Source organism: Vanacampus margaritifer, chromosome 13 (genome assembly GCF_051991255.1).
Source record: "Vanacampus margaritifer isolate UIUO_Vmar chromosome 13, RoL_Vmar_1.0, whole genome shotgun sequence".
Taxonomy (NCBI): domain Eukaryota; kingdom Metazoa; phylum Chordata; class Actinopteri; order Syngnathiformes; family Syngnathidae; genus Vanacampus; species Vanacampus margaritifer.
In genome coordinates, this window is record NC_135444.1 from 3,719,431 (window position 1) to 3,745,088 (window position 25,658).

The 25,658-nt window shown below is 41.4% G+C and overlaps 2 protein-coding genes across 2 annotated transcripts in view; one reads left to right on the plus strand and one right to left on the minus strand.

Moving 5' to 3' along the window:
• Positions 1-4,405: 4,405 nt before the first annotated feature.
• ccn1 (cellular communication network factor 1) lies at positions 4,406-6,735 on the minus strand. Its single transcript, XM_077584031.1, has 5 exons — positions 6,528-6,735; positions 6,200-6,419; positions 5,723-6,067; positions 5,433-5,635; positions 4,406-5,351 (listed from the first exon to the last, which is right to left on the minus strand). Exons 1-5 carry the CDS (start codon positions 6,573-6,575, stop codon positions 5,049-5,051), a joined length of 1,119 nt encoding a protein of 372 aa, XP_077440157.1. The 5' UTR covers positions 6,576-6,735; the 3' UTR covers positions 4,406-5,048.
• Positions 6,736-18,289: 11,554 nt separating this feature from the next.
• Positions 18,290-25,658, plus strand: part of ddah1 (dimethylarginine dimethylaminohydrolase 1) — an 80,248-nt gene continuing 72,879 nt past the window's right edge. Inside the window, exon 1 of the mRNA XM_077584032.1 lies at positions 18,290-18,693. Within this exon, the coding sequence (XP_077440158.1) occupies positions 18,400-18,693 (294 nt within the window). The 5' untranslated portion in view covers positions 18,290-18,399. The remainder of the gene's footprint in view (positions 18,694-25,658) is intronic.

The following is a 25,658-nucleotide window of genomic DNA, read 5'->3' on the forward strand; positions in this document are numbered from 1 at the left end:
CATAGTTCAGCCCCTCCACATCAGAGGAACAGCAGTGGAATTGGTCTCCAACTACAAGTATCTTGGGGTCCATCTTTCCGAGGACCTCACCTGGAGCCGAAAAAAAAAACGTTTTCTTTCGGTTTAAGAAGGCTCGCAAACGTCTCTACTTTTTCTGAGGTGCTGTGGTGTTTCTACAACTGTTTGCCGGAGCGAGTTCTCAGACCTACTATTAAATATCATGTACAATTCAAGCCTATTGCATTTTTATTTCTGCTTCATTTGGGTCTTTGCACACATTCAACACGCGTATTGCTATAAAACGAACCCCATGTACAAGAAACAGCTTTAAATTTTCATGTTTCTTTTGGTTAAGATCACTAGTCTCATTTTCCATCAGCCAATTCATGTCAATGTTGAGTTTTGTGACATTTCCAAGGTGTCCCCTGGCTTGCATGCACTCACACAAGGCCTCTCTCTACATGTTGTATTCTTACCTAATGTTAGTTGAGTACGACTGCAGCGCCAGTCAAAATGGACTGTCTGGCCCATTGGTGGGGCCAGTGTTTATGGATGTGTTTTTACAGCCAATGCTAACGTCTTTTGGATGTGAAACCCTGTTGACTGACTTTCTTTGATGTGTAAGCCTGTGCTGACACATTTTCCAGTTTCCAGTCGGGGGCTGGAATCATCTCACATTTGAGTGCATCCCTTCTCTCAGGACAACTAATGAACCAGAGACCTCAAACTGCTTCGACTAAATGAATGATGCCATACAAACTTCAAACATTGCGTTCAATTGTGGGTAGCATAACCGGGGATTAGACGTTATTCGACGTTAGATGTTTATTTCAGCCATTCTTGTATTGGTGATGTGCAGTGTAGTGTACTTACATGTAACCTTACATGAGTTTAAGATAAAAAAAAAATCAAAAACCTGACCTCTTCCCCCACCCAACCACCACCACAATCCAATCCCACGTGGATACAGACACGACACACACCAGAGGTGGCAAATTCAGAACTAAACGTGTGCTGCAATAAATAAATTCATTTTATTTTTGTTTGAGTAATAATTTTAATAAGGTAGAAGATGTTTGAGGTTTCAAATTGCATTGTTAGTGTTTTTCCTGTTATTTTAATTTGATCTTTTTCTCCTTAGGTGGGGTATTTGATTCACATTTTTTTGTTTCAGAATAGGTTTTTTTTAAAATTAATATATAAATAAACAAAACAAATGTACTATAGCTTGCATAATTTCTATAGCGTCTACCAAGTTGGCAGAATGTGCTTTTCCTATTCAACCAGCAGATGGTGCTTTTTAACATGACTTACACACACACACACACCTTTCTTCCTTTTTGCCCTGAATTCCTTAAAAGTGAATATCAGCCTGTGTGGCCAACTAGAATTAAAATACTGACATTAATGGCCTTGTATGACATACTGTAGTGAATGATGAAGTTTTAATGCTAATACATTTGTCATATAAAAATGTTGAGCTCGGGGGACGAGCTCACCACTGAGAGATTTAATTGCTCGGGCTCCTGTGTGGTTTTATTTTTTCCTGTGCATAATCACATGTAAACGTTTGTGCATGGATGAGCAGGACACTACAAATCTAATCAATGATATTGATCTGTCCAGGGGAAACAATGTTGAAAGATTTCTTCTTTTTTTTTTTCCTAGAGACAGCGCAGTATTGTTCATTCGGTGTGTGTGTGCGAGTTTGTGCTCATTAATTCACCTGAGACCTATTAAAAATCCCATACCGTTCACCTAAACCGAATACTTCAGAATCCAGCTAGAGTTGTGAAGTTGTCAGGAGACCGAGGAAGGATCAAAGAAAAGAAAGAAAAATGAAATCCAGCACCGACCAGACATCACCTACTACCCACAGGGTTACAAACCAGAATCTTTCACCAACCCCAGAAACATCTCAATTCCAACAAATTAGGGAGATCTCAAAAGGCCAAAGGAAAGACTGAAGGAAGGAAGGAAGGAAGGATAGATGAAGCAGAGTGAGATCCACAGACATCAGCCTCCACCGATTCAACAACCAGAGGAAGAAGCAGATAGTGTTTGAATTCCTTTAGATGCTGGTGTGGTGGATCTGGCATGCAAGAAAAACCTCAACCAAAGAGGGGAGCCTTCGACCCCGGCCAGTGATTTATGAAGAGGTTAGACCATTGGTCGATATTCAGAGTTTGTTAATTTTTCCAGTTAACAAGAATTTTTTTGGGGGCGACAGCAAGGGCTACGAGTGTAAATTGAGATTGTTTATGTGGTAAGTCAGTTGTTGTTAGGTCACCTAGCAGACACAAGCTTGGAGATAAAGGTATCCTACAGTCCGAGATAGCGGAAAGTTTTTCTAAGACTTTTGTCCAGAAATACATAACCGGAGTGTATAACCATAAAGCATGAAAATAAGTGTCTGTAGTGTTTTGTAAACACTGGAGACAAATGTCGGCGTTTGAGAGTCCCATTTTCTTCATCATATATTGAGTAATGTATGTTCTATGAATAATTTTATATTGGATAAGTTGTAAATTTGTGTGTTTTGTCATTTTAAATGCATTTTCACAAACTTGAATCCAAATGTCAGATTCCGGTGCTATAGACAAGTCTGTCTCCCATTTCGAGATGGGTAAAGACATTTTATCAGTATATAAAAGTAACTTATATATTTTTGAAAGTTTTTGTTGTTGTTGTCGGAGAAAGCTTGTTAATATCTTTAGCTAAAACAGGCGGTTGGAGCGTACCCCGAAGTCTTGGAATTTTTTTCTTATCATATCATATATCATATTTTTAACTTGCAGATAATGTAAAAAATTCCCGTTTTTTATTTTGTATTTTTGGAGCAAGGATGTTTATGATATAAACGTATTATCTGAGAAAAGATGGTGGAGATGTGTAATTCCTTTCTGCTCCCACACACTTAAATAAAACGATTGATTGTTAAGTTGAAAGTTGGGATTATGCCATATGGGAGAAAGCCCGCAGGGCTCCAATTGAGATTTTGTAATTTCTAGTGCCTTCCACCAGGCGGTCAGGGTGGAGGAAATCATTGGATTTTTAAAACAATTGTGCCGCTTAATCGATGTTGTAATATAGAGTAAATCTGAAAGTCTGAGGTTGTTGCAATCCTTCTGTTCTAGTTCCAGCCAGTTGAAAGATTTCTGTTGCACTTCAGAAAGGAATGCTATGGATGACTGAAAAGACTGATACATAACGTTCAAAAACCATTATGTAATCAAGTTAGGTGTATTGTGTTAACAAGACAAATGACAGTATGATTGCATGGCACTTTTCAAAGTATGCGGCACTCTGATGAAAATGTGCTTTTGGGAAGCAGCAAAGGCAAAGAGCAAAAACAAGACTCTCAGAGTGTTTTGACTGTAAATCAGGGCTGCAGGGGAAGGCACACATCTCTGTGATTAGGTAAACTTCCAAGTCTTTGATGTGAACAATCTGTAAAACTTAAGTGGGCACATCCTGTGCAATATGCACCTCCAGCCGAGACAATGTGTCATGCTGCACTCCAATATGAATTTCCCCAATCAGATCAAACCATCCACAACTGCTTCCTACAGAGAAAAATATTTTATAATTGGCAATTAGATGAAATGCGTCTTGTGGAAGCCAAGTGAGTACAAGGGAGTGTTTGTATATTTTTAGACTATCCTAGCTCAAGTGAACATGTTGCTCTGAAATACTTTCCAACATCTGCCGCCCATCAGGATGTCTGCTTTCTGAGACACTACTGCATTCCTGAGCCACTCCCAATACCTGGATCAAAAAAGAAGAGCCTACCCCCGTCCGTCGATACCCCTGAGCTCTCACCCACTTCAAATCACGCTGGAGGTATTTAGCACCAGGGGCAAGGCACCACCATCAGCCTTTTTTTTGTGGTCTTACTTTTGAGTAATAAAAGTAACAGACATGGGCAGCAATGAGTTCAGGTAAACAGTAAAGGGCTGTTACAGTAGCTCCATAGCATCTTAGAAGAGCAACATGTTGATGAAACCAAAAAGGGAGATAGCAAATCAATTTGATGACATTATTTCTTTCTTTAAAAGTCTACATGCATGCCATGATAGTTATATTCATGGTATTAAGGTGCCTAACCGCAGCCCATTGAGAACAGACTCCTACTCAGATCGTCCTTACAACTCATGGACCTAATGTACACCCCCGCCTCACTCTCACAGTCACGCAAGTGTGAATCTTGGCCAGATCCAATAAAAATAACTCGCTTCAGACTAGCATTCCGAAGTAACAGAAAGTCAGCAGAGAGCCCCCAAAGTGTTGTTATATAAGCATCAGCACTGCTTGGTGTCTGAGAATTTTGTGGGATCTGCAGGAAAATTCTTCGGAAAGCATTGTGATCATGTGTTGTAGTTTGAACACAGCAAAGCCGACACACTTTCATATTTCATAAATAAATTCATTTTATTTGTAGCATATAAAATTAAATCAATTTACAATTTATTCCAGTATGACTTTTAATATCCACATAAAGTAGCTACATTTCCCTCGATAAATAATATTATTAACAACGCAAAAACATTCATTCATCATTTGACATGTTTCGTTTTGTCTTTTTCATGAAGGGAATTGACTAGCTGCCACAAAACATGAACGATAATGCCCACGTCAGGAAGTCACCAAACCACACACTTGATAAACAAGTCGAGAGGTTCCATTGTGGGATGGTATGCTAATTGATGCTATGCGTGCACATATGTACATATGTGCACACAAGTCTACAGTCTTGGCCATGTCAGATGTTAAAGATCAAAATATACAGAGTGAATTGATAAAATAACATAAATGTACAAATGTTTACAAATACAAATCTTGCTCCATAACGAAGCTAGCATTGATGCTCCCTTAATATGAAGCGATTTAGTTAAGAGTGCTGATGTAGTTACAGCAAACAGTGCACTTTATAAAGTCCTCCTGATGTAAGCCCACAATTCCTTAGGAATTTAGTTACAACAAGAAACTGGTAGTTGTTTGGTGCCTTATTTACACCCCCGCGTTCGTCATGGCTGCCGCTTTTCCAATCAGTCTCTGAACTTGTGGATATCATTGGAGAGGCGGTAGAAAGGGTAGGAGGCTTCGTTTGCATGGGGGCAGTTGTAGGTGCACTTGCAGGACTCAATCATCATGATGTTCTTGTTGAAGGTCTCGCCATCCTCGCAGCGGAACTTGACTCGGATGGTTCTGGTGTCTTGTGGGCTGCAGCAGCGACCGTCCACGCAGGCTCCGCAGTATTTGGGTCGGTACTTTTTCAAGCTGGAGCAGCCGGCGTAAGTGAACTTCACGGGCTGGCTGGACTTTTTGGTTCTGCTGCATTTCTTTCCTTTCTGCAAATGGATCAACGCATTAGCTGGGAAGTCAAGACCCGGAACTGAGGCTAACATTCCATGGAGGTGGCTGAGGTTTACCTTGAGACTAGAGTAAGATGACTGCGTGCATGGTCGCACTTCACAGATTCGAGTCTCCTTGACCAGCTTGCACTCGTTGTTGTTGTTGGTGACTCTGGTGGAGATGCCTGTGCCGCAGCTCTTGGAGCACTGAGACCAGGGTGTGGTTTGCGTGATGCACTTTTGGCTGTCAAACATGTGAATCTCAGCTTGCGGCCTGTAGGCTGTTGCGAAAAGAAAAACATCTCATGAGCAAACTCGACTCACTTTTAGGACATTCATGTAAATGTGAAGTAAAAAAAAATTCTTACCAGCTAGTGACTTGAGTCCCCCCTTGACAATTGCAATCAGCTCGTTTCTCTTGGTGAGATCACTTTCGAATTCATCAGTCGTCTTGTCTTTGCCGAAGATCTTTTCCAAAATGTCCGTGTCCTTGCCGTTGTCGCACACCCACTCTTCGCAGCACTGGCCCGATACCTTGACCAGCCGTGGGTTGGCGCAGCCCAGATTGGGCAAAGAGAGCTCTTGAGGGCACAGCGGGACACATCCCACAGCACCATCGATGCATGTGCACTGATGTTTACAGTTAGGCTGGAAGCTTTCTCCATTCTGGTAGATCCTACTGTTGTACTCGCAAGGTCTGCCCTCTAACTTGGCTGCAGAAGGGAGGAGAAAAACAGAGGAATGTCACTCTACCCCGCTCTTTGGGAATGATCACCTAGCTGCTCGAAAAAGCTTTCTCATTGTGCTTTGAGGTTTAGTCAAGGGTACACGTGCTTTCTACATACCTCGGCAGATGCCACGAGTTGTAGCAGCGGCAGAGATGGCCCCAAAGTTACACTCCAGCCCTTTGGTGTGGTCGCAGGGCTCGGTAAGGCTGCAATCCTCATTCAGCTGTCTGGCACAAACTTTGCAGCAACCGCAACCGTCCAGAACCACGCTGACACCGGGTGCGCACTTGGGCATCTCAAGTGGACACTCACACACCGATGAGCAAGAGGAGAAAACCTGGATAAACAAGAATAAAATTACTCACGACTGGATCGGTGATCTCCCCTTGAAGAATAGTGTTCGCTTCCCTCTACGTTTTTAGTGAAATTAAAATGATCAACTCACCAAGTTGATGCTCCCCAGGAAGGTAACGACAACAAAAATCATCATCATCTTGGAAAAGTATCTTGCAAACAGGAATCCTGGTCTCAGAAAAAAATGAAGAGTGAAGTATTGATGTGAAGTATTCCCTGTTGCAGTCTTGCTGTGTTTGCTTCTGGTCTCTGAAGATCCAAGCTGGGCTTAGTGAAGCTCTTGGTGTAGTCTGCTGAGCTCCGGCACCCTCCTCACTTTTATACTCTACTGGGAAGCTGACGTAGTCCCCGGGCTGCCTGCTGAACTGTTCCCAAACTATGCCAGGAATGTTTCTCTGCCTTTTTCCATCCAAGACATAAGCTCCGCCCTGTCTAAACCATGCACTCCCCCCTCCTGTCTCTCACCCTCAAATGGATTTTTTTCCCCCCCAATGGTGCGCATAAGAATGCACTTTTCCCTGTCACATTTTCCCTCTTGTTTATCATAACCTCTTTTCAAATTCTTTCTAGCAAAAGCAACTTTAACTGCCTGGGGTGGGGGGACTGGGTGGGAGGGCGGGGGATTTGATGTGCTTCATTTTGTTGATTTGGTAAAACCTTTTTTTCATCACTTTTGTGTGTACAATACTCACCAAATGCTCTAATTTATTTCAAATTGTTTATCCGCCCTATATCATATGAACAACGGTTCAATTCAATTATGACATATAACGTCATCATATTCATGCCTTGTCATGACGTAATACATGCCGCCCATTTATAAGTGAAAACTGTTTAAAATAACAGTAGCTTTTTCACATGAGAATCTGAAGGTGTGTGCTGCCATACTTTTAAGAGAGTCTATTTCTGTCTCTCCGGTGCCTTTATTCACTGGAGTTAAGCGCTTCCAGATGCGCGCCACAACGCAGACGTAACTATATTACCATATTTGGTATGGCAGTAGCCTACATTATTAACATATCCCCCCACCCCCCTCCTTTTGGCAAGCAGACCACAAAGCATTCCTGACAGCTTAAAGGCTTGTTAAATATGTTCTCCGTGCAGGGAAATTCCTTCGCATTCAAGCATTCTTTGCTCGGGGCAATTTTAACTTTTTACGCCATCTGTCTATCATGTTTCCGAGGGAGGAAAAAGTAGGTCCCGTTACAGATAAAGCGCTCCGATTTTCCACAACAAATAGGTGGATGCTGCTGGGAGAGATGGTTCGTTTGGATTTAGATTCATTGAATTTAAGATAAAATAATACAAACAGTAATAATAATAATAATATCTAACACGTGTTGTTGTATTGCGTTATGACTTTGACTCGATTTTTTTCTTCTTCTCCTTCTTTGCCATTTGTTGTCACATTACGCATGTAAATCATCTTTAAAAGGGGAACGACGTAATCTGGACTGTGTCGCAGCGTATTGGAGGTGGACACACGTTTCACACAGTCAAAAATCCCAAACCAAAAACAAACAGCGACAACAAAAAACCCTTCAAACTGGACTGATGTCGTTGTAGGAGCACGTCTGCCTTCCAGACACTAGATGGGGACATTTAAGAGGATGGTTGTTGTTTCTTTGATGGTTGAACATCATCTGTCATCCTTTGAAATGATATGTTTAAAGTTACTGTGATAAAAACAGATCTGCGAGTACTGGGTTGTGTGCGTGTGTGTGTGTGTGTGTGTGCGTGTGTGTGTGTGCGTGTGTGTGTGTGCGGGGGGGGGGGGGTCTATATTAGCACATGGTCGTGGTTTCCTTGTGCAGAGCTCAACACAAATTAGTAGCACCCTGAAAAGTAGCATTTTGGTTGAGGAATTTTTATAAACTCATTTGAAATCAATGGCCTATTTGTACTGCAGTATTTTGTAGATAGTCCGTATAGAGTATGTAGCATTTTCTATACGTATAGTAAGTGTAGTATAGTCCGGCTATATTATAGAAACTGCTTCTGAAAGGAAACTCAGTATTTTCTAACAAATATGGTGAGGTGTACTCTCCTGCACTAGGCTATATGTGTCAGCTTGACTTTAATCGTAGGCTACTTGAGTTTTATTGAAGTGCAACATACTAAAGGGCTGTAATACTGTACAATGCAGCACTTTTATGCTAAATACAAGGCTGGTATGTTAAAAGAGCACATTCCATTGTAATATTTTCAGGAGATATCATAACTGTTATGCTCTTCCTTTCTCTGTGTTTGAAACAGCAGAAAACAGCACTGGGACTGAGTAAGGACATTTGTAGAGGGACAAAGTTGAGACCATTCATGAAATCACTGAGTCAAGTTGTGATGGGATATGAAAAAAAGGAAAGAAAGAAAAGGGCATCTTGAAGCATGGGCTTGTTAAAACGCTTTCTTTGGGATGGGCCTTGTGTATAATAATGTGAAATAACTGAGCTCTAAATTAAGCTGAGGTCAACTAATGATGTTGAAAAACATAATTTCATATACTGCGACCTTGTCCTTCATAATTTTCTGTCTTTCATCTGCTTGTGCCACCACTGATTTTCACAATTTCATATAAACAGCAATGTAGATAAGGGCCTACAAAGTCAGAAGCATAGAATTGTGTAAAATGATATTGGAAAAAAGAAGTATGAAGATTCAGGAGAAACTAATTAAACCTCAGATGTGATGCAGTAATAATCATTTGAATGCAAAGTATGTCTCAATAGTTGAGTTGTTGATTCTCTAATGGATGGCAATTATGTAAATGCACAGTCCAAGATCTATAAAGAAAAAAAGATACAAAATTGAATGATCAGGTAGGCCACATGCAGCTGTCTTCCAGGTTGTATGCTGTTTATGTGTCCTCTCTTAGATTAAACCAATACAGGGTTGGAAGGGTTACTTTAAACATGTATTCTAGTTACTTGTTACTTCATGAAAAATACCATAATATTAATGTAATGTGAATTGATTAATTGCACTTGGATTACTCCAGTGCCAAATATGATAATGAAGACAAAATAAATTAAATATCACTAATATATACGATCCCCTCCAAAAGTATTGAAATGGCAAGATCAAGGCATTTGATTTGTTGTACAGTATACAGTAGGCCTAATAGCTTGCTAGTTCTTAGCACCCCTCAGTAACAAACAGTCCGGATGATTTTGACATCTCACGTTTCTTGCAAATGTTATTTAAAATGAATTTGCCTTACATTCAATGCAAATTGATGCAAAACCAGCCACCAAAGCTTGTTTGACCAACAAATTTGAGAGTGGGCAAGGAAGACTCAACTGTGCCGTCTCGCACCCAGCATTAAAAATGTAAACCTACAAAGTAATCCACATTTTGAACAAATGTACCTGTAATATGAAAGTGTTTCTTTTAATGTAACTGCAACAGAATACAGTAAAAAAGAAAAAGAAAGAAAAAGGATCCTGAATAGTTCTGTATGTACACTGTTACATATACAGTACAGGCCAAAAGTTTGGACACACCTTCTCATTTAATACTATGCTTTATTTCCATGACTATGTACATAGAGGTATGTACTATGAATTATGCAGATTCTCACTGAAGGCATCAATACTGACAACTATGACAACTATCAAACACATTTGGACTTATGTACTTAACAAAAAAAGGTGAAAATAATAAAATAAATACATAAATAAATTGCCACCCTTTTTTCTGATTACTTTTTTGCACATTCTTGGCATTCTCTTGATGAACTTCAAAAGGTAGTCACCTGAAAGGGTTTTCCAACAGTCTTCAGTCCCCAGAGGTAAGAATGCCAAATGTATGCAAAAAAGTAACCAGAGCAAAGGATGGATATTTTGAAAAATCTATAAACATGTTTTTAGTTATTTCACCTTTTTGTTTTATTCAATACATAATTACACATCAGTTCATACATAGTTTTGATGCCTTCAATGAGAATCTACAAAGTAACCAGCCATGAGAATAAAGCAAATGCATTGATTTAGAAAGTGTGTCCAAACCTTTGGCCTGTACTGTATTCCATTACTCCCCAAGCCTTCTAGCAAAATGAGAAAGAGAGAACAGATTAATTTTATGAAGGAAAAATTTGCAGCGGCATTTTAGCCCCCAGATTCCTCCCGCCATCTCACCCACGCAGACGCACGCACACACACACCGTAATTATGATAAGATGATGATTTGATTTGTGACGTCAATCGTAAAAAATAAATAAATAAATAAATAAAAAGTTTGATCCCAGTGACAATTTTGGCCATTTTTATTACTAACGTGGTGCTTAAATACTAAATATGTGGGTGATTTGTGTCGGGAGGGTAACAATTTTAGTGGTTATGTAGTAATATGTAGCAGTCCGGATGATAGCGCACACTTTTCTTTGGAAATTCTACTTAAGGTAAATCAGCCCCTGGTCAGTAGGCTACATTCTAAACAGCGAAAACTGGTCACCATTTACTCCTTTCTTCTGTGTAGCCTTTAAACTAGTGCATTTGTAGGTTATGACATAGCCAGTTCCTCTGCTTCCCCTGACAATACATCCGTTTGCTTATAACAACTGCCCAAGTGGAGTCAGCTGGCCCATTGAGTTATACATATTATGACAATTTATCCACTCGTTGAGGGCTTAAATAAACAACCAGATCATTGGTGTCTCTCTTTTCGCATTTACATTGTAAACCTGCTCAATAATCAACATTTTGTATAAATGTACAGAAGGTTAACTCATTCACTCCCAGCCAGTGTTTTAAGTGGGGGAAAAAAGAAGTGCCTGTTACTGACAAAATACCGGTATGTTAATTTTTTGCACCAAAAACACTTATCAGTGGGCGTTTTACGTCATGATCCCTGTATGGGATAATGAGAGCCTAGCAAAGAACAAACTTAATTGTTTGCATTAACCATTCAGAGTATTATCTCAGTATCGTAAATCGTGACTGGCAGAAGTTTACATTTCACAGCGATTGTTTTTTCTTGAGTGCTTTGCTTTCATTTCTGTTTACATGATGTAGACCAATCTTTGAGTAGCACTCGGAAAAATAACTTATGAAAGAAAATTTATATTCACATTCTTACTGATGAAATGTGCATTTAGAGCTTCTCCCACACTTATTTTATACTTATTGGTACAATTGTACGCCACACATGGTGTGTTTTTTTGCTGGAGAGGAAGAAAATAACGTCAAAAGTGGCAACACAAAATGGTTTCCCTTCTCGCTTCAGCATGAGTAGCACAGGTTATTATTATTATTATTATTTTACATCTGTGCTGTATCAGCCTGCGAATCCACCCCAGAGTATGTGGTCTTTTTGAAACTTTGAGCCAGGACAGCATGGTAGTGGCGCTAACATCACATTTCCAGCGGCCGACTTGAATAACGTTTGCGCGCTTCTCTCGTCAAGCACAGATACTGTAATTGGATTAGGCGTGCGCATGGTGATATGATAAGCGCAGGACTTCCATACTATATGTAAATCCGTGGATTAGCGACGCTCACCAGAACAGCCTTTTGGGATCAGAAAACATGCATTGTCAACGCTGGAACGCTGACTGTTTTTTGCATGTTGAGAAGTACCTGCATTCAAGGGAGATTTTTAGAAGCGCCGGAGCTCCGTACCGGTGCGTTCCAGCCCACTTAAAACACTGCTCCCAGTCATTTTCACTGAAGCAATCCCCTTTGCTGTTTTACTGGATTTTTACTGATTTTGCAAGGCCCACAGAATATTGTGGTCTATTGCTATAAAAACATGGAATCTACCAAAAGAAAGATTAGAGTCTCTTTTTTCATCAGGAAAAAAAAGTACATTTGTATCCGTTTCCGTTTTGTAGCAATTAGCATCAAAATATAGCTACATTTCATTATTATTCACAAACCTGTTTAAAACACTGGGGAAAAGAGCTTGTTGCAACATGGCCCTGGTTGAGCTCTTATACTCTGCTGCCAGGTGTTGGCCATTTTTTGTAATAACCGCCATTGCTTTAAGCGACCTCTTCAGGTCAGAAGCTGCATCAAAGCCTTCTGTATGATCTATCATTAAAAAACATAAAATTAAATAAAAAAACGTATAAATACGTTTTTTGGAGTGAAGGACAAAGTATTAAAAGATATATTTAAGTTTAGTTTTTTTTGTATCCTGAATACCTAATGCCAATACATGTATTCCGTTACTACTTACCAGAAGGCATGCAAACACTATAACAAGAAATGTTATTCAACTTGCTAATCAGTAAATGGGACTCAAAGTAGGGAAAAACACACAGTCTTTGTAATAAAATCAGGTCATTCTGATGAAGAAAGAACCCATCGAAATGGGACCTTCTGTTAAAAGTGGAATCTTCTGATGCAAACTGTCTGGAAACATGCCTGCCATTTATACTGACATTAATTCTGTATTTAAAGAAATGACAAGATGTCAAACTGTAAATCTCAGTGGAGTCGTTATTCTGTGATGAAGTCTTGCCACTTTATGGAATTTCCCTCTCCCTGTCTTGTCCAGTTTTTGCATAATCTTGACTACTTAAATTTCATTCACTCCAAATTTTCCAGACATCCCTTTGTTGTCTGCTTAAAGGTCATGTTGAATAAGTTGTGGGCAGTCATGCGTGATTGTGCACAATGTGCAAACAATCCGTCACCATATTCTTTTCCAAAACTGAAAAAGATCTTCATTCATTTTGTTCCATTTCATTTACTCTTGCTGCCAGTGCAACTGCTTGCAATTTCATGTGCCACATGCAACTGTCAAATCATGCATGTCACATTAGACTGAGAATCTCATCACAGTCATGCCAGACAAATAAAGGGCAGTGTTTCTGGTGCCACTTTATCCCCAGCTGGTGGATTGGGTCTGCTTTCAGCCACTGCTTTCATAGCTGCACAGACTCGTCAACCAGCCAGGTGTACCACAAGTATGAGGGTTTTCCTTCATCCGAGTCAGGCAAATTCCTCTGCATGAAGAAAAAAGTGGGGGGTCTTTTTTTGTGCCACATCTTTCAATGATGAGAAATGATGGAGTGAAAAAAAGAGTCCAAGTGTCTGGGTGGGTGCAGGTGTTTGTGTCGGGAGGGACTCTGGTTGGTGAGCTTGAATGGAAAAAAAGGAATGTGGGGCTCCTGGAATGTTTCAAGCAGTCGGAGATAATTGAGGGAATCTGGAACAAGAAAAGACAAACCAAGGTCCCGCAGTGGAAGAATGTGCTTCTGGGATGTCTGAAGAAACATTCCGTATATGCAGACCGCTTCACTGAGCCCAAAACCTGCCTCGGATGGTACCTTTGGGAATATAAACTCCTCTTATTTTCTTCTAACATGCGCATACTGACTGTACTCCTATTCCTCTGCAGAGGACTTCAATTTCCTCCATTGTGTATTGTCTTGATGTCTCTTTCAAAAGTCTTCATTAGCATCTGAAAAGCATTGCTTTGTTTTAATTGTTTACCTCTTTGAGGAAAAAAATGCTTTCAATTTTGTGTGTGTGTGTGTATTATCTCTGCCAGATTGTTGCAATGATTGGTCAGTTCATCTGTCCGTCCCTTTGGTCAGCCCATCTGTCCATCCAGAGGCCTGTCCGGCGGTCCATCCTTGTGTTCAGCAGTCGGTCGGTCTGCCCCTCAGTTGGTCCATCTGTTTGCCTACAGGTCAGTCCATCCGTTGGTCGTATGCCCGTCGGTAGGTCAGTTGGCCTCTCTGACAGTCAGTCGTTCAGTCTGTTGGTTGTCTCATCGGTTGGTTGGTCTATGAGACAGTCCATCTCACCGTCCGTCTCTCTCTCAAAGTCTGTTTGTTGGCCATCAGTGGGTCATTCCATCCATTGGTTGGTCTGTCTTAGAGTCTGTCAGTTGGTCAATCGGTCCGTCCGGCAATCTGTCTGGGGGTCCGTCCATCCATCCGTAGGTCTGCCTGTCAGTTTGTCCATCTCTGTGTCTGTCTGCCTGTCAATCTGTGCATCGGTAGATCAGTCCATTTGGTTGGTCTGTCTGTCGGTCAGTTGGTCTTTCTGATGGTCAGTCTTTCAGACAGTCTGTCGGTTGGTCGGTCGGTTTGGTTGTCAGTCCGTTTGTCTCCCAGTCAGTCTGATTGTCAGCCAGTCAGTCCATCTGTGCATCCCTCTGTCTCTCAGTCAGTTATTTAGTCAGTCTGTCTGTTTGTCGGTCCTTTGGCCAGTCTGTCAGTAACCGGGTTTAGGTGGAACCTGTATTCCAATTAGAATGAATCTGAATGACCAAACAAAATGACAAGGCTCAATCCAAACGGAATTTCATTCAGAATCACAGTGGTGGTATATTTCTTTTGTCATTCCATTATGTTATGTAAACAGTTCAATCGTAATGGCCATTCTGCATGCATGCTCTGTCTTGACATAAATGTATCGTGATGTCGACGTTTCTGGCCATTAAGATGGCGGCATTTTGCCATGAGCTATTCTGCGCGAGCTGAACTTGTTTTAAGGTACTTGTTTTCATCAAGACGTTGCTTCAATAAAAGTGTTAAACAATGAAGTCCAAAGAACAACACAAATAATGGCTTCTTTGCACAGCTGGACTACTTCTTGAACTTAATAACACTCCTTTGTTTCCTCTCTTTCTTGAGTGGATAAATTGATTATTCCAGGTGCGTCTGGCCATTGTCGTCGTGGTTACGGAGGCCAGGCATACCTGGATTAATCAGTTTGTCCACTCATGAAAGACGGGAAAAGAAGGAGTGGTATTGAGTTCAGGAAATAATGGATTTGTGCAAAGAGACCATTCTCTCTGAGTTTAGTTTACTACATTCTAGTATTAATTTAAAGTACATTTAAGGGCAAAATAAAAAAGGTTAAATGTTAAAGGAGAAGTCAACTCAAAATTTTTTCAAAGTGTTTCCATCTCAGGGGGCAGCCATTTTGCCTATTGCTGTTACCTGGGCTGGATAAAAACAGGTGGATTTTGCTGCATAACTCATATTCCACAAACAGAATATTAATCAGAATGCCATGTTTAGACTAACGGAGGCGCATACAACATGTTTAAAGAAAAATTTGGGGTCGCCTTCCCCAATTTTCACTGAGGTTTACAAATATGCAAAATTAGTTGAAGTTGAAAAGCTGTAAGCGACAGCTTCCCACCCAGCAAAAATTGGTTGAAATTACTTTGAAAAGACGTCACTGATGTCCGTCCAAAAGACGTCTAAATTTGGTTGAAAGTAAACCAAAAAGTTAAAATTTGGTTGCCAGGACGTTATTCATTAATCATAATTATTACAATCTAATAAAATATTTAATCACAAAGTCATGTTATAATAATTAATCATGAAAAAAACTTCTGCAGTGGGAGACAACGCAACAAGTCATAATTGGCTTCAAAGAGGCTATTTGGAAAATTGTATGAGCTCGCCAGCCTACCAGCAATCCTGTACCTATTACTCTCACGTTCTATTTCCCATTATCCCTCTTCTTTAAATCAGATAAATCTTAAACAATTTTAGTAAAGTAAATTTGGACTTCATTGGACAAGCAACCTAATTTTGGGGCTAAATCTTGACTACATTCGATAGGCTAAAAACAACCCAATTTTAAATGACTATTTTTTGGGCTAAATTTGGGCCATGTTGGATAGGCTATAACATGACCCAGTTTTCAAACGGCTTTTTGATCTAAATGAAGTCTAAGACGGACGGACCCGATTTAGCCTAAAATTAAACATCCAAAAGACGTCTGGTGCTGGGTGGGTTCTTATTGGGGAACAGAATCATCTGTGCACTTTCAGAGGAGACCTGATTTCTTGTGTCATCAAGAATGTGAGAAACTGACCTAGAGTGCTGTTCACTCTCTCCGCTGTCGCCCGGTGCTGCTAAGAGGTATTTGCTGGTTAACTTGGCCAGAGTGCAACATTTTTTCCCCTTTCTTTTCAGCCCAGTAGTGGAGTGGATTGGCATCACGCGCAAGTAAATTGGCTTCAGTGGTGAAGCTAACGACTGGAGTGTTACATAACAAGCTGCTAACATGTTTGTTAAAATTGTCACGTACATGTGGCATCACAGTCCTTACAAATGTGACTCGCGGGGGAAATTCATGTAGTACTTTGGCTCCACAACCGTCATGAAGCATTGGATTCCCCCGTTCTCCACAAATGAGAGCAACAAACTACTGAGTGCAATGTATGTCGCGAGTGCATGTGTAATTTGTACTGCCCTCAGATTGGTCCTCTTGAATGTCTGTTTTAATTTTGTAGAGTTTGCTGTAAAGTTAGCTGCTGGTGTTTTCTCTTTTCCCACACAATTAGCTTTGTGCTCACCCATGTTTCACCCTGGAGTGTATTTTGCAAGTTGCTAGTAGACTATTAAACAAACTACTCGTCATACCACCTCTTTGAAGTTTTGCTCTACAACGTTTGGTTTGTCTTCACTTCATATTATTTCCAAGCCAGCAAGGTTTTGCCAAAAAAAGCAGCCATGTTCACATTTATTTTTGTCAGAACTGGAAGTGATGCACACAATTCGCTGAGGTGTCAAATTAGAGCAGGGTAGCCCAAACTACTGGCGAGGAGGACTTAAGCGTCATCAGATTTTTTTTGCCTCAAGTTATCGGTCACTGGTATCAGTAGCCTCCATGAGTATTTGATACCTTGAAATAAGGCTCATGTCAGTCCAATACCGGGATAGATCCTCACCAGTCACTGCCAGAACTGAATCATAACCAATTTATGTTAGTGAATTGATTTTTTGCACTGTCACTTTGAAATTATATTAAAACATGATGGAATTTTAAAAAATCCAATTCATTGATTAATCAAAAAATTATCATTGGCAGATTAATCGATTAATAAAATAATTATCTCCTTAATTTATTAGACCGAATGAATAATTTTCTTGCATCACTCTTGGTTTTATTGGATTGTTAAAAAGTTCCCCTTTTTTGTGTCACCCTGTATATGCACATGCATGGGCACAACACAACCACAATGAAACGGTCATGTCAGCTATCATGAATTAAAAAAAAAAAGAAATAATTGAATCAAAGGAACTGTAGATGACAGACTGCCAGGCTTCATGTGATAGTCGCTGTGCGTCACCGCGACCCGCCTAGAGGCTGGAGCGCGACACTCAATGAGGCAGCTGTCATCTGGCCATCAAGAATGACTGTAGTTCAAAACCGATCACAATCAGTGCCGCAACAGATGTAGACAGACAATATGTGAGCAAATCCGACAAGATGGGGACATTAGTTTTGAGTTTGTGACATAAATCGCAGAAATGTCAATTTTGAGACTTCTCCCAAAATAACCTCCTTGAGGTCTCTATTTTTATTTCCCAGTAACACAAAAGTTGAAATTGTAATATAAGTATATGAAAATTATTAGAACAAGTCTATCTTTAGCCGACTTTAGCTAGTGTAACCCACATTACTTAAAGGTGCATTGTGCAGTTTAAAAATGTATTATTAAAGCTTTATCTACATCATGCATGCTCCACCAATGCCCAGAAGAGTACGAAGAGCCCTGACTGTTTGACTCTGACTGCACCTATCAGCCGTTATCTTCCCACACACTCCACAGTTTCTTTGGGGAGGGGCAGAGTCATGTCTTCGTTTGTCAATCGTGGCTGTTGCTTTAAGATTGTGCACGTACTCGCACGCGCATCATGCAGGAGCATGACACAGATGCTGCAGTTATGCTTTGGGCCAGAGGTGGCAGTCGTGAGTAAAAAAGTGACAAACTGCACAAAGATCCTTTAAGCAAGTATTGTAAATGTTAAATATAAACAAATGTATAATTTCTACTATCTACTACTAATTTGTTGCTTACGTCACATCCTGTTTTAGACAGTTGACACAATTTGACAGCAGAGACACACGTGGGGCATATATAACTAAAGCATTTACTGGCCGGCAGCATTGTGACAGCTGATGCTCACTGATTCGCGAGGGTGTTCAGCAGGTTTGATTGCCCCCCGCCCCCTTTAGTTAAGAGCGCAAAGTGACGGGGGAAACATGGCCGGCTTAATGGCAGGTTTTGGTTGTTACACCCACGCTGTCGTCCGGGGAATCCCTAGGTCTCTGGCCAAAGAAGCGCTCCGGATCAGCCAGGCTGATGTGGATTCAACCAAGGCGCAAAGGGAGTATGATGATTACGTGCAAGTCCTGAGGACCACGCTCGGGCTCGAGGTGGTGGAACTGCCCGCGGATGAGACGCTCCCGGACTGCGTGTTCGTGGAGGATGCCGCTGTGGTGTGCGGAGACACGGCGCTCATCACCAGACCGGGTGCAGAGAGCAGGAGGAGAGAGGTAGGCAAAGTGGCAAACATACGCTTAGCATCATATACCAGCCACCTAACAAAAACATTGGATGTTAACGTGTTTTGCTAAGCATAATCACAAATATAGAAACGTATTATAGGCTATTTAACTGCATCTGCTGTCTCTTGCTCAAATTTTTATTGCCTCTATAGTTTACTCCCCAGCAACATAAGACACCTTGCTTTAGAAAGTCACAATGCTTTACTATAAGTACTACAGTTAATCACAACGAATGTTAATGATTAAGCAAATACAACGCCCATCCATTGTATTTTTATTAAATGTGCTGTACTAATTTTGGGGTGCTCTGGATGAATGATGTCTATGAGGCCAAATGACTACTGTTAATGATAATTTTCTAAAATTGTGTATTCTTTTGTAGTTGTGTTATCGAACACTTTGTTAATGCTCTCACAAAGTGTGTACATGTGCATGTGTGTGTTAGAGAGGAAAACAGTCAATGGGGGAAACGGTTGGTTGGCTTCTGTGAAACAGGCTGTCATTTCAGATCAGTCACTTTGTTTGGCACAGTGGCTCTAAGGGGCCCTTGCTCTCTTATACTGTATTTTTGGAAAAAGCTTTGGCGATGCTGCCCTCAGCACAACATATTAGATTCACGTCTATTTTTGCTTGGTGCAAGCTCCAATTACATGCAGGGAAATTATAAGGTCATCTGTCATAAGCGAAAAAAGTCATGAACTAAAAGGTATGAGAATAGTGTTTACAAAAAATCACTAAGATAAACTAAAAGGTTATTATCCTAGGAAACTTGTGGGTGGGGACTCATTACTTAAGCAAGTATTTCTAAATGGTTTAACGTTTTTTATTTTAAATTAATGTTTTAAAACATTGTGTGGTTCCTTCCTGTTGTTTTTTAAGTGTGCACTGCTCAAAACATGTAAATGTTTTACTACGCTTGCATCACACTTGGCATCAACGGTATAATACCTTTGCACCATTTACAGTTGTAAAAGCATGCACTTCAAAACAAAGGCTAGCACTACAGCAATACATAAAAACTGTGAGTGATGTTGTCAGAACTTCAGGCTATCCAGTGTATATTATAGTCTGGGGGCCCCAGGCAAAAAGAACCATGGAGGCCAGCCAATGGACAATGGAAAATAAATCTTTTGTTTAGGGATGGGCGAGTACCGAGAGAGCAGATAATGCTCTCTCGATGGCAGCCAATAACTCTTGTGGTGGTTTTACGAATAGAAAATTGCCATTGATTTAATAAAAAAATCAGGAAAATGCTATAATGGGATATATAGGTCTTTCTTTAAAATTATCTGGCATTGTTTTTGGGGGATATTTTATGAAACAATAAGTACTAGTGATATCGCTACTTGGTCTCGGTATCGGTGACTACTCGAGTCAAGTGGTATCGTATATCCTAGTTTTATTAAACAAGTACAATAAGCAACAACTAGCTATAAATAACAGTATTAGGGATGGGCGAGTACCGATACTTAGAGTGACCACTAGATGTTGCTATAGCATAGATTGAAGGCAAAATGCATGCATTTAGAAGCCTGCGCACTATGGTGGCTCAGAGACCACACTTTGCAAGCATCTCGGCAAGCGACGGTGACTTGACAGCTGGTGTGAAGCCCGGCGAGCGATGCCGAAAGACCGAGCGAGCTGCATTTAGCCGGAGCAGCTAGCAAGAGCGGCTAGCAGGAGCTAGTAAACAAAAAAGCTAGTAAAAGCTTGCAAAAGCAAAGCAGAATATGACAAGCAACGGGAGCCCTAATCACAGGAGTCAGCGACGACCACCTGCAGGACCCAGCTGTGGAAGGTTAAGCCTGGGTCAACCCATTGGTCCGACGCTCGATGGAAGCACCACCCAGGCTATTTGTACGTGTAGATTCTAATAGACAGGACCAAAATACATAGATGTAGCAATTGACAGGTCTGTACCTACTTTAAAACAAAATATGCAGGCATTCAAATATGGTCCAAAATTTAGAGTGCAATTTCCGGATCCCCGGCGGCACGGTGGGTGACTGGTTAGCACGTCCGCCTCCCAGTGCAGAGGACGTGAGATCAAGTCCAGGCTTCGGCTTTCCTGGGTGAAGTTTGCATGTTCTCCCCGTGCTTGCGTGGGTTTTCTCCGGGTACTCTGGTTTCCTCCCACATTCCAAAGACATGCATGTCAGGTTAATTGAACTCTCCAAGTTGTCCATAGGTGTGATTGTGAGTGTGGATGGTTGTTCGTCTCTGTGTGCCCTGCGATTGGCTGGCAACCAGTTCAGGGTGTACCCTGCCTACTGCCCGAAGCCAGCTGGGATAGGCTCCAGCGCCCCCCGCGACCCTTGTGAGGACAAGCGGTTAAGAAAATGGATGGATGGATGGAATTCCCAGATCTCAAAAGTGGGCTTGGCACCCAAACTTTGAAGGACAATAACTGCAAAACCATTTGAGCTAGGAGGCTCAAACTTCTAATTCTTTATTTTGACATCATAAGGCACTAATGAAATAAAAGTCAGGCAAATTGAAGGGGTGTCACTGTGGAAGTTTTGGGAATTTGTGTGAATTGACATGGAATGTATGATTCTAATACAATTCAAATACAGATAAACCAAATTTATGATTTCTTTCTCTTAATAATTTCAAATTTCTCCTCAAAACCAACATGCATAACATTGTATACGGCAGTTGAAGCACGTGTGCTTTTTAACCACATATTAAAAGCTTGCTTTCACTGCAGCGATTTATTTGGCTCTCGGCATAGTTTAGCTTTGTTACGTTCCAATACGGCAGATACAAGGCTTAGATCGCCGCAAGTACTGTAGTTTTAAATTGGGCTGTGTGTGCCTGTAATGGAAATTAGGTCTGATGATCTATGTAGTAGTCTAAATAAGTGGTTCTTAACCATGCAGCCATACCGTTCGCATGTCGACCTTGGACTGCGAGTGCCGATGAGTGGGCTGTATAAAATAATATGTTATGAATTTAATGTAATGGAGCTGTTGCAATTGTCAATGGGATTGCTCAGTTACAATAGAGCTTTCTGCCACTTGGCGGCAACAAGGCAAATGTCTGTTAATGACCTGTACACAACAAGTAAAAAAGGAAACTCTACGGCGAAATTCACGACTAAGTATATAAAAAAAAAATGTTGATGCCTTACCTCACCAAAAGACGATTTTTTTTCCATTGTTTTTCCTGTGGTAAAATCTATTACCTGTAGTCATTTTTGTGTTAGTAAACATGACTCAAGACTCTGAACTTGATTTGATGCAGGAATTCTTTGCCTGTTTGGCATCTTGTTGGATGTCAAAGTTCACACAAATAAATGCATTTTTGATGATCACATTGTTTCATGTTATTTGATATTCTTACAGCTTTTTGTAACTGTTGAATACAATCATAATATCTGAATGGACCATTTTGTACAAGAAATACAGGTTAAAAAGAACACTTGGTTTGTTTTTATTAGATTGTTTTCTGTAGTTCTTATTTATTAATTGTTTTATTGTGTCCTTTTTTAAATATCAGCTTGTTCCTACTGTACAAGATTAATACATTAAATTTCTTCTTTTTGTGTCTAATTTTACAAACATTTATTTTTTCAAAATACTGAACATTAAACATACAAACAAATAACAAAAACTAGTGGGCAAGGTTTACAGTTTTTATTGAACAAAAGGAGCTTGACGCATAAGTAAACACTAACAAAAAGCGACGTTACAAAAGGTCAACGTGTACCTACAGAAAAATAAAATAACTAACCAAGGAAGGTGGGCGCAGTCCCACGGGAGGCTACTAACTAAGATTAAGAATGAAAACAAAAAGACTTACACAAGGTACGTACAAATCAATAACCACAGCAGTACTTACAAGAAACAACAGAAGACAAAAAGTACTGCTGGCAGGAACTAGGAGATAACAGGTACGAGCACGAGAGTAACAAAATGCTGAGGCACTGGCAAGCAGCAAGAACAATAACTTGGCAATCTTTCTCCCGTGTGTACTGTGTCTAAATAGCCTGCTGATTAGGATTGCTTGCAGCTGAGACACAAGCACTCCGCCCACCGACACACTAGGAAAACTAAAAGACAGGAAACAAATGACCAGCAGTGGGCAGAACTAAACAAGACATGACAGTACCCCCCCCCCCCCCCCCCCCTCTCACTGACGCCCCCTGGCGGCCTACCCGGCTTATCTGGATAGAGAGAGTGGAAGTCACGGACCACAGCAGGATCCAAGATCCAGGAGCAGGGGAACCAATGACGCTCCTCTGGACCGTACCCCTCCCAGTCAACGAGATATTGGACACCCCTTCCCCTTTTTCTGAGTCTAAAACGGACCTCACTGTCAAGACTGGCTCACCATCGATCAGGCACGGAGGAGGAGGCACCTCTGGAGGACTGAGTGGGCTGGAGGAAACTGGTTTCAGCAAGGACACGTGGAACACTGGATGAACCTTCAAAGACAGTGGGAGCTTGAGTCTCACGGCAGCAGGGTTTATGACAGCAGCCACCTCAAATGGTTCAATGAAACATGGACCCAACTTTTTAGTAGTCCCTGCCAACTTTAGGTCCTTAGAGGAAAGCCAAACCATCTGGTCAGGAGTGTACTGGGGAGCTGGAATCCTGCGACGATCCGCCAACTGCGGGTTCCGAGCCGCCGTTCTGGACAGTGCTGCCCGGGTGTCCCGCCAGACCCGATGGGCACGCCGAAGGTGAAGGTGGACAGAGGGGATGGAGACATCACTCTCCTGGGAAGGGAACACAGGTGGCTGATAGCCATAAGCAGTCTTAAAAGGCAACATACCTGTAGTTCAACTGATGAGAGAATTGTGTGCATACTCTACCCAGGGGAGGTGGAATGACCAGGATGATGGGTGCCGGTGACAGACGCAACTGAGAGCAGCTCCTAAGTCCTGGTTGATTCACTCTGTCTGAGCATTAGACCTAGGGTGGTACCCAAACGAAAGTCTCTCTGTGGCACCCATTGCCTTGCAGAAAGCCCTCCAAACTTGGGAAAAAAACTAAGGACCTCTGTCAGAAACCAAGTCAAAAAATGGATGCCATTAATCCAGAAGACGTGGTTGATAAGCAGGTTAGCAGTTTCCAGCGAGGAAGGCAACTTCGGGAGAGGGATGAAGTGTGCCATTTTGAGAACCGTTCAACAACACTAAGAACCACAGTCTTTCCTCAGGACATGGGAAAACCAGTGACAAAGTCCAGTGCAATATGTGACCATGGGCAATACGGGATGGGCAATGGGTGTAGCACACCAGCTGGGGAACGGTGAGACGACTTGTTGTGGGCGCAAACAGAACATGCTGTGACATATTCCTGAATGTCCTTATTAACCCCAGGCCACCAGAACTTCTGGGAAACAAGAAAACACTTGCAGTTCATGTCAGAATGGCAAGCAACTTTAGACTCATGTCCCCATTGCAAAACTTCTCTCCTTAGTTCCTGTGGCACAAACAGCTTGCCAGTTGGACATCCCTGAGGCACACATGTTTTTCAAGGCGTTGGTCACCCTTTTCTCCACCTCCCACTGGAGTACCCCGACCACTTGAGCCACAGGTATAATCGTCTCAGGGATGGTGTCCACCTCATCCAAATTGAAATTACTCGACAGGGCATCAGGTTTGAAGTTGCGGGAACCCGGGCGGTAGGTAATTGTGAAGTTTAAGCGGGTCAGGAACAGGGCGAAACGTCCTTGACGAGGATTCAGTCTTCGGGCTGCTCGGATATAGGTCAGGTTATTATGGTCAGTGAACACCACAAAAGGCTCAGATGCACCCTCCAGCCAGTGCCTCCAGTCCTGAAGTGCCAAAACAATGGCAAGCAGCTCCCTATTACCAACATTATAGTTACGTTCCGCAGGACTGAGGTGACGCGAGAAGAAGTTGCAGGGATGAACCTTCTGGTTGACTGGGGTCCTCTGTGACAGAACTGCCCCCGCTCCTGAATCAAAGGCATCCACTTCTACAATAAAAGGTAGAGTTGGATCAGGGTGAGAAAGAATGGGTGCATTGGTAAACAGACGTTTTAACTCAACAAACGCAGACTCAGCTTCTGGGGTCCAACAGAAAGGTCTCTTTACTGATGTGAGCCTTGTCAAAGGTTCTGCCTTACAACTATAATTGCTGATGAACCCCAGGAACCTTTGCAAGTGCTTCCTTGATGTAGGGGATGGCCATTCGACCACAGCCTGGATTTTGGCTGGATCAGCTCTCAACTGGCCCTTCTCCACAATGAACCCCAGGAACTGAACATAAGGAGAGTGGAATTCACATTTCTCAGCCTTTACGTACAACCGGTTCTCAAGTAGCCGTTGCAACACCAGCCGAACATGCTGCTGATGGGCCAATGTGAGCCATCCCTCGAGGCCTCTCAGCTGTGGACCCTATAGGCAATTGTCTAGGTTGCCTGCCCTGTTGCTGTAGTAGACGTGATGAGTACCTTAAATTCTTCAGTTACCTCAATGTTATCTGGTTGGGACGTAAACATTCCTGCCAATTTGCAGTTGACATTGTTTATCATGATCAGATTTTTGTGCACTGTAGAGTACACTGTCAACGGTCAACAAAGCCAACATTGATTATTCAATCAATAAATCACTCAATCAGCTTCATTTACAGACTCAAAATCCAGGCCTAGACAAACAGGATCCACAATATAAAAAAAAAACACCACCACCAAAACAAAAACAAATAAATGTATATATTTTGCGGGTTGATTTAGATACATCACATTTTTGTAATACTGAAAATCAAACAAAACATCTGGAAGAATAAAAAAGGTTGCATGTACACATTGACACCACTGTACACACTGTACATTGACACCGCTTTTCCCAGAAAAATGTAGCATGCCATTGCAAATTATTCTAAAAGGTGTCTCAACCTTTTGTTGTGTGTACCACACTGAGCATGAACAAAAGAAAGGGAAGCAAATAATTGTCAGGTCAGCAGACTTTAAAACAAA